General features: G+C 43.6%; 1 protein-coding gene across 5 annotated transcripts in view; it reads right to left on the reverse strand.

The window, feature by feature from the left end:
• Positions 1-14,319, reverse strand: part of cyth1a (cytohesin 1a) — a 36,904-nt gene that overhangs the window by 814 nt on the left and 21,771 nt on the right. For 3 of the 5 annotated variants that reach the window (XM_068578106.1, XM_068578105.1, XM_068578107.1), the window contains exons 2-12: positions 10,935-11,017; positions 9,221-9,285; positions 8,200-8,266; positions 7,985-8,103; positions 6,746-6,826; positions 6,413-6,525; positions 5,494-5,642; positions 5,254-5,366; positions 1,523-1,601; positions 1,348-1,416; positions 733-887 (exon numbers count right to left, since the gene is read on the reverse strand). In XM_068578106.1, the coding sequence (XP_068434207.1) occupies positions 733-887; positions 1,348-1,416; positions 1,523-1,601; positions 5,254-5,366; positions 5,494-5,642; positions 6,413-6,525; positions 6,746-6,826; positions 7,985-8,103; positions 8,200-8,266; positions 9,221-9,285; positions 10,935-11,017 (1,093 nt within the window). Of the gene's footprint in view, positions 1-732; positions 888-1,347; positions 1,417-1,522; positions 3,999-5,253; positions 5,367-5,493; positions 5,643-6,412; positions 6,526-6,745; positions 6,827-7,984; positions 8,104-8,199; positions 8,267-9,220; positions 9,286-10,934; positions 11,018-14,319 lie in introns of those variants that run through there. The other 2 variants (XM_068578104.1, XM_068578108.1) reach the window with 2 other exon arrangements.

Consider the following 14,319-nt stretch of genomic DNA (forward strand, 5'->3'; position numbering starts at 1 on the left):
ATTCTCTGGATTAGCGGCACTTGTGCTTTTATCCAATGTTTTTCTCTCTACGCTCTTGAACCTTAAAACCTGTACTCTAACAGCTGGTGGAAGTGTGAGACAAATCAAAGTCAAAACTTGTTTGAACCAGTCTGCTCCAATTAATAAAGATCTCGGATTTTTGGAAAAAATTGTAAAAATCTACAACCATTGATTTGAGAAGGACGAGCGGTGGATAGACGTGAGGTGAAGACACTTATGTGTGTGGTTGATTACTGCAATTTGAATCAATCAGTCTCTCTCCGAGTCATAACTCTTATCTGACACAGACATTGAAAACGCTTCTTTTGGCTCCAGAACTTGCCTGAGCATCACCTAATCCATACAGTTGTCTGTATCTATGGGTTCACTGGGTGAAAACAACAATGGCTAATAGATAAATCTGCTCATTTTTAATGGTACCAAGTTGCCAGAATGAAAAATAAAACAGGCTTACTCAAGTTGTAGCAACAGCTAACTAACTGATTAGATGGAACCATTGTACTTCCTGTTTGCAACCCCCCAGATTTCTGGGAACTGTAGTTCCAACACTTATACAAAGACTACAAGTAGGATTATCCCCCAAACATTTAAGCAAGACCAAATAACATAAGAATTACTTTGAAAATACAGAACGGGCCTTACATGCAGGTCACAAACATGCACTGTATCAAACTATCCCGTCAAGAAGTGAAAACCATTCATTTAATTTACTTGATGCTGTTCATCCATTCCTCTTTTTCCTCAGCAGTGGGGGCAGAGATACGGTAGAAGGTGTGGTTGCCCTCCACAACGCGCCCGTCAGCCTCAGTCTTGCACGCCTTTATCACTTGGTCCTTGTTGTCAGGAATGAAAAGCTCAAAGCAGTTCTACAGAAGGATGCAGTGAAGAGGATGCAGGTTAGAAGTTATAGAAAGTATGACACTCCCGAGAAGCATTACAAATGCTATAAACTGTTATCTCCTGTAGCTGCAGATCCATATAGGTCTAACATCGAGATTTATAAATCCCTCCTTATGCTATACAGCGTTATATAATGTTGTGAGTAAGTAATGCCAACAAATAAGGTTGTGTATGTAAATGCAACTGCCTACTGAGCAGCCAGTCAATAAATGTCTATCTATTAAATACATCAGTTTGATTGATTTCTCGCTCAGCCTCAATGGGGTGCATTGTAAACACTACAACAGCGGAAGTTCAGCTAAAATAATTATAGTTGTCAATTTAAAAAAAAAATGTACCATCCATTTAGAAAATGGGAAAATCGAAATGTCCGGCCCGACCGGGTGTGTAATGACAGGAGGAACCAGTAGAGGGAGCTGTACTTACAGGCTTCTTATCCTCCACCTCCTTGAGGCTCAGGTTCTCCAGTGGGATGATTCCTCTGGGCTCTTTATCCTGCACAAACATACAATATGCTAGTAACAGTGTGCTGCACACCGGGAACGACCAGAACAGAGGGCGCAGATGACTCTCTGGGGCGGAGGAACTGAGCTGTACTCACTGTGGTGTACTCAAAATAGTAAAGACAGTTGTCTGTGAGGATGAACCACCTTCTCTTCCAGGTTTTAACTCGTCCCCCTGTGGAGCAAACAGCAAGCGTCAGAGAGGCTCAGCAAGAGAACAGAGAGAGAAACGAGCACCGAAGCACCAGGTCGAGCAGCAGACAGGCAGACAGATGTATGTGCGGACAGACAGATGACGGCTCCACAGGACTCCTTTTACCCAGAACATTCCTATTCACCCTCATCCACCATCGCAGCATGCTCTCACCATCACCACAGCTGCAAAGCCTTCGGCTCTTTGGTTGTTATTTCAGTAACTGGTCCTGGCTACCTCACAGTTAAATCTAAAAAGTTAATAGGAGCCCTTTTAAAGCTAATTGAAGTTGATGTGATGTGATACAATAAAGCTATGTGTCTATGAATGTCTTGCTGTGTCTTGAAATCTTTATTTTAGTTGCTGACTCAGGAGAGCGATGATCAATACGGTATAGTATATGTATCTATGAAGGCGGCTTTGAGGAGGTTTACATACATAGCCACACTTCTAGTTACTCTACTTAAATGGTAGTTTTATAAGTTCAGTTAGCGCAGAGCACTCCAATACGAGGGGTGAATGTGGAAAGTCAAGAAGGCTCGGGGATTAAGTTCTCTTTCACGTCCAATGGGGGGTCTCCGGTTAACTCTGCTCCCTGCTCATCTGCAGCTGACCTCTGACCCCCTTTGACACCCATACTTCCTGTGAGGGGAAACCTGATCACAGTGGCAGATGGCACTGTCACACTGGGAAGATGGGATGCCAACAAAATGAGAGTGACAAGAAGACGAGTGCCTGGAGCTATGCACGGTTTCTCTACAGGCATCTCAGACTTAAATTTCCTGTTTAGGCTTTAAGTAACTTCTCAGTCATAAAGGAGAAGTGTCCAGTGAGAGGGGGTGGGGGAGACAAGCTTTCTTTTGATCATGACATGAAGACCTAAGCCTTGTCTAGACTAGGCTATCCCACCACCGATGATGGAAAAAAAGCTTTGTGAAACTCATCTACCAGGATAGAGGAGGCTTTGAGGAGGTTTATATACAGACATGTAGAACACACGTGAATCATCATATAACAGCAGTAGCACTGTATATGATACCCCATCATATCACCATGATGGGTCAAACACTTCAATCTATGCTTGTTATAATCTACAGACGTCATCGTCACACGTTTCACTCGACAAGCGGAGATGGAGAGCCCCTCTCCGCATCTCCACTCGTCAGTGTGTTGCAACAAAAAAGCAGACGAACAGAAAACACAAGACGCGATGGCAGAATCACACAGTTGACTGGCTCGAGGGTTGATTGGGTTGTTTGGAGTTGTGAGTGGTTTCATGGTCACGTGTGTTGATGTCACTCTCAAGAAGGAGAGGTGACCTCCTCCTGTGCAAGAATATCTGGGACGAGGCGGGACGTCCCAGCTGATTGTTGCAGAGATGTGTGCACGGTGCTGGGCCGGAGTGGAGCTGAGCGGATGGGGGAGAGGAAGGGGGCACCCATGGAAGACGGGACTGTGGGAGGCTGGGCAAGTAGAAGTTTGAGGGAACAGGCTTTTAAATCAGATCTAGTTGTTGATAGATGTATGATTCCTTTGTAAATTATACATTTTTCATTTTCGGATGGATTAGCAACCGGTTCTCTACTTCAGATGGATTTTCTTTTACTTCTACCAGGGCTTTTATTTTGTAATTAGTAGGAATTATTTGTAAATGACAAGAATGCACAGTCAAACTACTAACCATGTGCACTTCAAGTGTACTTTAAGCATGCCTGATTCCTGTTTCTGCACCCTCCTCTGCCCACGCTTCTCTTCCACAGTTTGGTCCAGTCCGGTCTAGCACCACACCGTTACCCTTCAGATCCATTTACAGCATAAGATAAGAGCAGAGCCACATTGTTGAAAAGGTGCAGTATTCCCTTTCCATGCAACCAGAGAACAAACAACAATTGACCAATGGGTAAAAGGGTTCATGATCAATTTGGATTGTCAAGCAACAGTCCTTTGTTGTGTTCGCTGTATGGAAAAAAGGTATAATGCAGCTTCCAAAAAAAGAGAGATCAAAGAGAATGACCACCACAGCAGAGAGAGAGAAAAGGGTCAAACTGTTCAGTAGAGTGGTCACAAAGCATCAGCTCCCCGAGCCGAGCCCACAGGGTAGCAAATGAACCCGGTGACCGCCCGGCAACCACCCACAGAGATAAAAGAGAGTGGACAAACCACCAGCTCAATGACAGACTGAACAGACAAACATCTGGAGTTCAAATGAGTCGATGGAGAGAGGCAAAATTAAAAAAAACATCTACACACAAAAAACCTGCGTGAACGTATAATAAAAAAAAAAATAAATGAGGAAGAGAACGAAAGCATGGCCGACCACCAAAAGCACCCGAGAGCTGAGAGATGGACTAGTGTTTGGGAAGAACAGGTGTACATACCTCCTGAGGAAAGACAACAGCCAAAATCATGGGAACAAACAAACAAACGAAGAGGAAAAGAAAACAAAAAAAATAATTAAATAATAAGGAATTATTGCACCACAGTCGTGTTAATCTAGTTACAGGGAGGCTTTGATGCACTGCTTTACAGCTTTCATTTTATATTTTCTGTATTCAGACTTTACATCTGCTGTTATTATATCAGCCCACATGGGGGAGTTCTTCTCAATGTCACTGTAAAGCACTACATGAAATATCGCCTCCACTTCGGTCCATTTCTGTTGTACCCCGATTGTTTTACTCAAATCTGCCAATTAAGAGTCATTGGAGATAAAGACATTCTTCCCTTTCTTGTAGTTTGTTGTAAAGATTCACAATGATTCAATTTTACTTTTAACAGTCAGGCTTTTTTTTTATTAAATTCATTGTGAATCTGTACAACAGAGAGAGATCTTAGAGGAAACGGAGGATGAAGAGTTCAGGGGACCCGGGTTGTGCTTTTCTGCTTGTAGCGTGAATGTGTAACCAGTAAAAGTAACGACTCACATCCTGTGAATCACTTGAAACGATACAGGTACGTGTGTGTATGTCTTTGTGCCGGCACACACGTTAAAGTCAGATTATCGCAAAAGGTTTGGACAAAAGGGCATTAAAACAAAACAAGAAAAACAACACTGCTAAAAAAGAATTAAGAAAAATAGTTATAAATACTAAGACAAATTCTTTATTGGTAAAAGATTACAAGGTGTGCTGGGAGTCTCCACAATGGGACAAAATATGCGTTTCAAATCTCCAATAAATTAAGGATCAAACCGACCACTGTTTAAAATTTTTATTTTTTAAAAGCCCTTTCATGTTTTAGTGCATCGTGCATGTTTGTGTGTATGCATACACTTTATTTACAAACTACAAAAGTTAGTTTTTGTGCGTGTGCCTGCACGTCAGTGTATGAATATGCTCCGTTATAAATATTTCAAAGGCCTCCACATGTCTCATGGCTACATTCATAATACATGAAAGCCAAAGATGTCTTCTGATGTCTCGGATCTACTGTGTACAAACGTATCCACACATGCTCACAGACACCTTAATACACACACACACACACACACACACACACACACACAACCAATATGAGCTGCTTGGAAAACACAACACAAGGTAATCTATTGGCACTGCCAAGTTGACGAGAGCTCTATTATTTTTGGCAGATCATCATGTGCCCAAATAACTGTGTTCATGTATTTCTAGTCACTCACCCAGTTTTAGCAGCCAGCCCTCTCTGTCTGGGTTGAAGAATGTGTGTGTGAGGTCGTTGCCGTCATCCTCTGGGATTTTGAACGGCTCATTCTTGATGCTGTCATACAGATTCTACAATAAAAAATGTTAAAAAAAAAAAGAAAAAGAGTTGACCATGAATCCAGAGCAAGTTTGAGATTGCAGGAGGAGAAATCCTTCACAAGGAGAAAAATAACTTGAGTTTTAAAGCCATACTGACCCTGAGCAGGTCCTCGGGTAAGTCTCCGCCATCATTGATTCCTCTGTTCATGGAGATGAATCGTTCCACGGCAGGCTTGTCCTTAACATTCGGGTTGTGGAGGCTGGTGTTTAGCATGATGATGGCAAATGACAGGATGTAACAGGTGTCTGTAACACACACGCACACAAACGAGATCACACCATAAGACAGGGAGGAGAAATAGGTTGCCGTTTATCTTGCAAACTTCTGCCAGTGTTTAATTTTGTGATTAAATATGAATGTAAATTAGCTGAGCTGAAAGGACTGCACTTAGGGGACCACAGTCCAAGTGAGAGGCACAGATAGGCGAAGCTTCGTTAGCGAGGAGAGTGGGTGGGTGGGAGTGAAAGGCTGCGAGTGGGCAGCAAAGTATGCATGTGCGTATCTGGATAAGCACTCTAATTGTGTGTGTGTGTGTGCGCGCGTTTGCTAAAAGACAACGTGGCCAGCACGCGGCTGACGCAGCAGCACTTTATCTGGCCCGTTAGGCTGTTGAGAAGACCCATGCATTATTCACAACCATCTGCATCTATGTTTGAGGCTGGCGGCTGTCGGCTATGGGCATTGTTTCCTTAAAGCCAGACACCCTTCCAGAGCACAGTTCACATCAGCAGACTTTCTGTCTGCTAAACAAAGCAGTTGAGATGTGATTTCCTTTGGCATGCCATTAGATCTCAGTGCAACATGGAAAATGAAGTGCATCAGGGAGACAAAAGTTTATCAGAGTCCAACAGAAAGTTACAACTAGTTATTATTTTCATTCTAATAAGAAATTTGAAACTCTATTCATTGATATTGCTGACAAATGTGGATATACTTCAGAATGTATCAACCAACAATTGAGGCAGAAGACAATTCAATACATTGAAAGTTGGGCGGTATGGCGTGATGGTGCTACCTGTGGACTGGAAAACGCCAGGGTTGCACTGGCAGTAGCGCTGAGCAAAGGACTCCATCATTCGGTCGATCTTCTGAGCTTCTCCCGGGAGCCGAAAACTCCACAGGAACTGTCTGTCAGGGGAAACAGCTCAGTAGTCAGCAACAGACTACGAAAAGGCTAAATGAGTTCTCTGAAAAGCATGAGACTGGAAATGACAGCTGCATCTTAAGGAGGCTCCTAAGATATTGACTGTATCACACATCATTTATGTAAAGAAAAGGAGGGGCCACGCTGGGAATTTCTCGTCAAGGACTTGGTGAGTACGTAGCAGACCTGAAGATGCTGGCTTACCTTAGGGCCTGAACCAGGTTGAGGTCTGTGAACTCATGAAGCTCCACGAAGGCATGAAGGACTTCGAGATTAAAGTCATCTCTACAGGAGACAAAACAAGGCAAATGTCTTATTGGTAAACATGTATGAAAGTTATTTTCAGATTATGTCGTGTTTTTATAAAATGTCAGAAAATGGTTAATAATGTCCATCACAAGCCCAAAAGTTTTGTCTGACCCCAGTTCAAAACCCAAACATTATCAATGGCCGATCTTAGGTGATAAAGAAAGAAGATGGGATTGGGGAATGTTTAGCACTTTAAAAAGAGTACGACACTAATTTAGCACTGCACTGAGATAACATTGTCAGAAACTCTAAAACGATCATTCTCTACAAGGAAATCTATAAAAAAGTTGATTTTAAGGAGTCATTTGGTGGATGCTGAGGGAAGCCCAGACTAATCTATGCTTATAAAAGGTGCTGTGTGTCTGAGGACTGAAGTGTGATCTGACTCACATGGTCTTAAAAGGTCTGCGATACGCTTCATACTCCACATCGCCTCCCTTTAATTTATCATCTAATCTCAATCATGACATCATTCTCAACCTTCATGCCCTTCAGAGTAAATGATCCGCCCTGTGGGATCATGTGGAGGCTCTAAGGGGCTCTCGCTGACAGAGTCATGTCCAGTCACGAGCGTCATTCCCAGTGGACGAGTGACCAATCGTGTTTCAAGGCTCTCACGCTGTTGCGGCCCCTCCTCACAGAATCAAAAACACGTGGAGAGCTAGATAATGAATGAAACGAAGAGCATCCATCAACAGCCAGGAGTCCATTTCCTGGTTGGACCTCAAAGACCACACCCTGGCTTTAACCGTGCCTGCCCTGCAGCCCCTTTTGTACAACAGGCCAAACACCATTACCTGAGTTATGTGTTCCCTCTATCGGGGATGGCCTCAGCTCTTGAGTAAAATCTTGAATTACCCTAAAACATGCATTCTTGAGTACTGAGTCTCTTGATCCGTAACTTATGAATGAGTGAGATAATCATAGACAGATGGAGGCGATTAAGTAACGGACATCAGCTTGAGAGAACGGTCAAAATGTGGGACCAATAATCCGAAAGGATGGGCGTGTGCCTGACTAAGAGGAAACGGCAATCCGGAAAATATGCACTCGCTAGTCATGCTTTTATCAACAACATGGATGGGTGCTGGTGAGTTACGATGGTTAGATAAGAGGGAAAGTCTTCATCCTGACCTCTCTCCGAGGTAATCTCCAATGGCTGTTTTGTTGAGGCCCTCGCCCTTGTAGAGGAATTGAGCAATGTCGTCACTGGTATTCTTCAGCAAGTCGTTCTCAATAAGGAACTGGATCCCCTAAAAAAGAGACAGGGCCCCAGGTCACTTCCTGCTACTGAGAACATGTGGGATAAATTACGTTTCTGAAAAATCACAACAATTTCTTCCACTTACCTTTTTGGGGTCCATGTTAAATTTCTTACGCCCCATGGCCACCTGTTTATTTCTCTGCATATTTTTTCTGGAAAAAAAAAGATGTAGGTTGTTGTTGGTAGATCTTAATAATGTTGTACATTAACAAAAAGGGCTACAACTAACATTTCTTCAGTTTTTTTCAAGCATTTGGTCTATAAAATGTTATAAAACTGTACAGTATATTATCACAATTTCCCCAAACTGAAGATAATCTCCTTAAATAGCATTTTTAGTCTGACAAATGAATATTTTGATTTCATATTTTTTTTCCCCATTAACATTTTCCATTTGTTTGGCAGTGGCCGGCTCTGCCTCCATATTGATGACAAAGCATTAAAACAATGTTTAACATCATGCATATGGGAACATGTCATTTCTCAGGCCTCAAGTTATTCAGGGGTCAAACTGCACTTAAAAGAGTCGGCCATCACCATGGTTACACCTCCATCACCCACCGGTGAGAGGTCAGGTCACCATTTCTTCCCACTGATTCACACGCAGAAACATTCCTCCGGCTCTCGTCTGCCAAAAGTTCAACACTCGACAGCAGCGGCAGAAACTGCATGTATTTCATTCAAGAAATGGATCGAAGAAAGCTTTGATTGCAAGAAGCTGCTGCTACCGTTTAATGGCTTTTAGATCCAGGAAGGATTATTCGGTAGCTGATGGGATCCCTATCCACTTGAGTAGACCAAACATCAGCCCTCCCTCCCCCGGGTCCACCCATTGTCTGCCTCTGCCCGTACACCCGCTGCATTATTCAATGAGGCCTCCCGTCATGGGGGTGTGCCTGATGAAACATTTAAACTGCCTTAAAAGCAGAGCCAATTTAAGAAGCGTATTTGGTGAGACGGGATAGCCCGACCTGCCCATCAAACATTAATAATTGACAGTTTAATTTGCTAAGTTAATAGAAGGCAAACAAGCCAATTTTGGCAAGACAGGGAGGGAAATCTGTCTTTTTTTTTGGGTGGGAGGGGGGCACATCCCTTTTTCTTACCTCTCCTCCGTGGATCCCAAGTTCTCAATCTCACTCGTCACTTCTGCTATCTCATCCTTCAGCCGCTGCAGAAAAGACATAAATGTTAGTCCTAAAATGTCGTGATAATGAATTCAACATCTGCCTTCTGATTTCCCTGACACCAGCAGGTGTGGGCGAGTGTGACCAACACAAACAGCATGCAAAGTATTTGTATTTGCTCTAACGAAGAGTGCCAAGGGAGAGGCCATCGTCTCTGAATCACCTGTATTTATCTACGGGCCAGGTGGCCTTTTTATCACATCCAGCAACAACAAAGAGAGCAGAGTCACTTCCGATGAGCTGGAACATCTAGTTCTCCTCAGTTCCCTTTCACCAAAAACAGACAGCAACTGTCTTTCTCACATATCAACGCATGCGTTTCCGTATGCGTGTCCTCTTGAACAATCCTCTCAGCCTGAATTCGATTAGGCAGAGAACATTCATGGATAACCTCAATACAAATGGAGTAAGAAAGCGGAAAAGTGGATTATATTGTGTGTAGCGTTTTAGTGATTAATGGCCTTAAAGGCAGATTTAGTTGATCAAGCCAGGACCGCTGGTGCCAGACTGGCGCAATAAGGGCATTACGGCGGGTAGAGGATGGAGAGGGTGACGTCAAAGTGTGGAATAATAAGAAGCCCTGTATACAGAGAGGGTTTATTATTGACCATGTGAGGCCGCAGCTCCTCACGTAAAAGGCTACAATCGTCGAGTCTCTTCATTTAGATCCAGCTACAGTGTTAGTTTATTATTCATGCATTATGCACTCGTGCATAATATCAATTATCTTTAAGCCAAACCACAAAGGGAACATCTGTGTTTTCAATGCCTGCGCAATCACAACACATTCCTCAGATGCTTGCCTCCGCAAACAAAAGGCGGTGTTCATACAGGGAAGTGGGTGGTTGTGTTGGTGGTAGGACCAGCCCAGGAGGGTGTAGGACTTGAGAAGGACGAGAGGGGTTTGTGTGCAGAAAACAAGAGGGGAGGAAAGGACCGGGACAGCAGTGGTGACCGAAGAGGGGGGAAGGGCATGCTCATAAAAGAGAGGGTGTCGGATCATGTCTCTAATGTCGGTCCGTCAGTCCACTGGAAGTTAAAGTTGCCCACTGGGACATCTGGAAGCCAACTCTCTGCCGGGTCATGACAGTTCTGTCAGCCATGTGTGTCATTCGCTGACAGAGCCGGTTATTGAGTGACAGAACCGACCTGAGCAGCCTGCTTCAGTAATCAGCTCTGCACTTTGGTCCAGACAACAGCCAAAAACATGATCATGGGCCATGGACAGGAATCAAACAAACCCCTTTAGGGAAATTCGCGCCAAGCTGATTTGAATCCTGGCTCTCTTTGGAAATCGGCGAGTACAAGAAGGATATTCGAATGGCTGCAATGAGCATTCTCCTCATGAGAGCTTCATTCTATTTGATCTGTGTGCTTATCTTCATTTTATACTTATGTTATGTTCAACAGCACATTTCAAGAAAAGAAAAACACCCATAAGAGACACAGAACGTCTACAAAATGCAAACGGCTAAACGGTTACCAGAAATGGTTTGCTTGAAGTGAGCCTTTAGCAGGAAATACCTCACATTCCACTTGGGGTGAAATATTTTCAGGACTCTTTTTTTTTGCTTCACCAATGTTGTGTCATAAGATTTGTACAAACAGCCCCCATATCCCGTTCCAGTAATACCTGAATGTCCTCCATCAGCTCCTGCTTGCGCCGGCGGATATTCTCCAGCTCCTGCTTCTCCTCTGGGGTGAGGTCGTCCGGCACTGGGGAGAGATGAGAGAGAGTGGATAAAGGGTTAGTCGCCGGAAATGTAATGCACCTTAATCCTTCTCTATGCATATCTATCGCCTGAGGCGTGTCTCTCAGGGTATCTCAGTGCACAGAAATAACATCATAATTCCCCTTGATATCAGAAAGGGATTGAATGCCCACGGCAAGCGGCGTGGAGCCACAGAGGGTGTTTTGAAGCAGAAAACAATATACATATACTGTATATATGGGCTGAGGAGGAGGGACCGATTTGATAGCAAACAAACACTGAGCGTATGAAACATCGACACCAAAATAAAACAAAGTTTGCAGCAGGAAGGAGCACTTTAAAAAAGACTTCACTTTTGTGAATGGATATAGTAAAAATACAAATTTCTATATAAGCTTTTTTAAAATGTCTAGAGGGAAGTGATTTCTTCCTCTTAGTGTTTACAAAAACGTGTTTGCGTTGGCTGAAAAAATACACAATCTAATGTTCTCACCAACTTTTTAGTGAAAGGTGAATTCTCCTGTGAAATATAGAAAAAAGTGTAAGGAGCCAACCATTTGACCAGTCTGCAGATAAATAACTGCTGCAAAGCGCTGTTTGGAGGACGCTTGCACTGAGAAGGTGTTGCAGTAACACAAGACAAGAGATATTTAACACAAATTGCAATCAAACCCACCGAACCCCGACAGTGTCATGAGTGGCTCAAGTCCCAGCGGTTATGTAGGAAAATCATTCTACTCTTTCCCTGATTGCCCCAGTGGCCAAGCACAAGCCACCTCCCGTGACCTCTCCTCCGCTCATTACTTCAGCAACAGGGGTCAAAGGTTAAAGGGGTGGAGACCAGGGTTAACTGTGTGGACCTCTGCAAACGATTAACAAGGTAATGGTTATAGAGAGATGGAAGATGAAGACGGAGGATTCTTTAACACATGGTATTATATTACTTATGATGCCAACAATGACCTGAAAAACCACCTCTGCCTCAGACTTTTTCTTTACTCTCCTAAATTAAAACATTCATTCAATATTGGGCTTTCAATATCCCAAGAAAACTGCAAAAATTCTCTGATTAAATGTGAGCGGCTAAACTGTGAACGCAGGTACCTGCAGTAAGAGGTCAGTGGTTACAAAAGCTAAACAAAATCTGGCACAGCAATCAATAAAGCGAGGGAAGGCCAGCCATCCGGAAAGTATGAGCTTCGTTGTGCATTCATAACTTGAAATTTAATGTAATAACTTCACAATTAGCAAAAAACGCAAGATCAGCTCGTTTCATATTACCATAAAGAAGATTTTATCCAAGCGTAAAATCCTAAATAAATGACATCCTCGAAAGAAAATATGTGATGCATAATGGAGAGCACTTATTGTAATAAAAGCAGGTATGCTAACCTCAACATCTTGAGGAAAACACCCATGACATTCACTGCAATGTCTGCTAATATTTAACAACAATAGAAGAGCACAAGAGCATTATAGCCGGCCGTTTAGGAGCGACAAAACAAAGCCACATTGTCTTCCCGACTCGTTTTCAGACGGCTGGGGAGCCAGCAGTCCACTCGAGGTTGACCTTTCACAAATACCTCACAGCCTACAGTTACCGTGACGAACCGGCCTTGTTCATCGGATCCCAAATGTTCAGAGTATCCATGGAAACTACGGTTAGATTTATACAACTGTTCTCATTTACGAGGAGAGCGGACGCCAAAATAAATATTTGTACAACCTTTGTTTCCTTGATAGCGGCTCATATTGGGCAAGACATGAATGTTTTGATACAGGCCAAGACGCACAAACACACACGCACGCACACACACACACACACACGACAGGTTTGAGAATACGGGTTCTTCTAGCATTTAATGATCTCGCCTCCCGATTGACTGGACAAGTAAACCCAGAGCAAGCCGCGAGATCAACGGCACAAACAAGAGCAACGTGGAGGATGAGCTGAAAGCTGGACGTTTATTCCTCTTTCTGGAAATGTGATGTCAGGTTCGGCGGCGAACGAACGCTGAAGGGAGCCCCGCCAAACAAAACAAGACAGCCGGACCCAACACAACTACTGCCTTTAAACAAAAAAAAAAAATAGGACCACAAAGTGAAAGACTGACAGGCGAGAAGAGCGGCAGAAAAGAACTATACTTATTTAGCAATTTAGCAAAGGAACGTTATCATTTTAGGATGGAAATTATATGTTCCCTTGCATCCTACAAGAGCACAAACAAGTAGCTTAGGGAATAAGTATTTTAGGCCATCGGCCTGTGATTAAAGGACATTTCTAACTTGACACCACATGTCATCTGTTGTCCCCCACACGATCGAATTTACTTGAGAAGCCAGCCAGCTACACACATCACTCCCTTTCCGACTGCACCCAAAATAATCAAGACCACTTCAAGAAACGCATGTGCCAAAGGTGGGCACCAAGTGGGTGTCATTTCCCAGAACACAGCAGATGAGGGGGAAAACCCATCCACTTGAGTAAATGATGAGCGCTGCTTGGTTCCCTTCGGTCTGGGCGAGCTGCTTGGCTGTCATTTGGTAAATGTCTTGCAACGGTAAGGCGAATGAAAAGAGGCTGTCATCGGTAAACAGACAGGAAATGGCAAAGACACAAGACAGACAGAATAAATAAAGTCAAGAAAGAGAGATGGAGAAAATCTGAATCTGTGGTGGAAGCCAATCACCTTCAAAAAGATAATACATAGTAATAATAATACATAGTATCATGTCTCTCGGATGCAGTGACACGAGTACGAGGAGCAGTTTATAGGAGAGGAAATGTGGTGTTTTTTCCCCTCCACATGCACAACATGAACCACTCCTCATCTGCCCTGTCTATATCCGACTTCAGGAGCCTCTCAGAAGCAGAGGAGGCCTACGGCGATGAGACAGGTGTTGTATGTAGTGATTTCCACGAGTTGACAAGAGAAACACCGGGCGCCCACATCTTCACTCCTTCAGGGATTCACGATGCCCGGAAAGCAGGTTATTCAGGGGAATCACATGCACACGGAGGCGTGCAGGCAGTGAGTGCAGCCAGGCACATAGACCACGCTACAGTCACGTGCACGCACATACACATACATGCTTAACACCCTCACACACACCGACGCTCGTGGGCCGACACAGTGCGTCTCCCGTCGTGCCTGGCGCCGTGTCAGCTCTAAGAAACTTGCTTTTTGTTTTTAGCATTCAACACTAACACTATCTGCCTGGAACTGTCCAGATTGTGGTGTTCAGACTATATCCATTATATTCTGGCAAAATGCTTCAAATAGAGAGACCATTAACCAAAGTAAG

Source organism: Clinocottus analis, unplaced genomic scaffold (assembly GCF_023055335.1).
Source record: "Clinocottus analis isolate CAN_PGR_092001 unplaced genomic scaffold, fCliAna1.0.p SCAF_16, whole genome shotgun sequence".
Taxonomy (NCBI): domain Eukaryota; kingdom Metazoa; phylum Chordata; class Actinopteri; order Perciformes; family Cottidae; genus Clinocottus; species Clinocottus analis.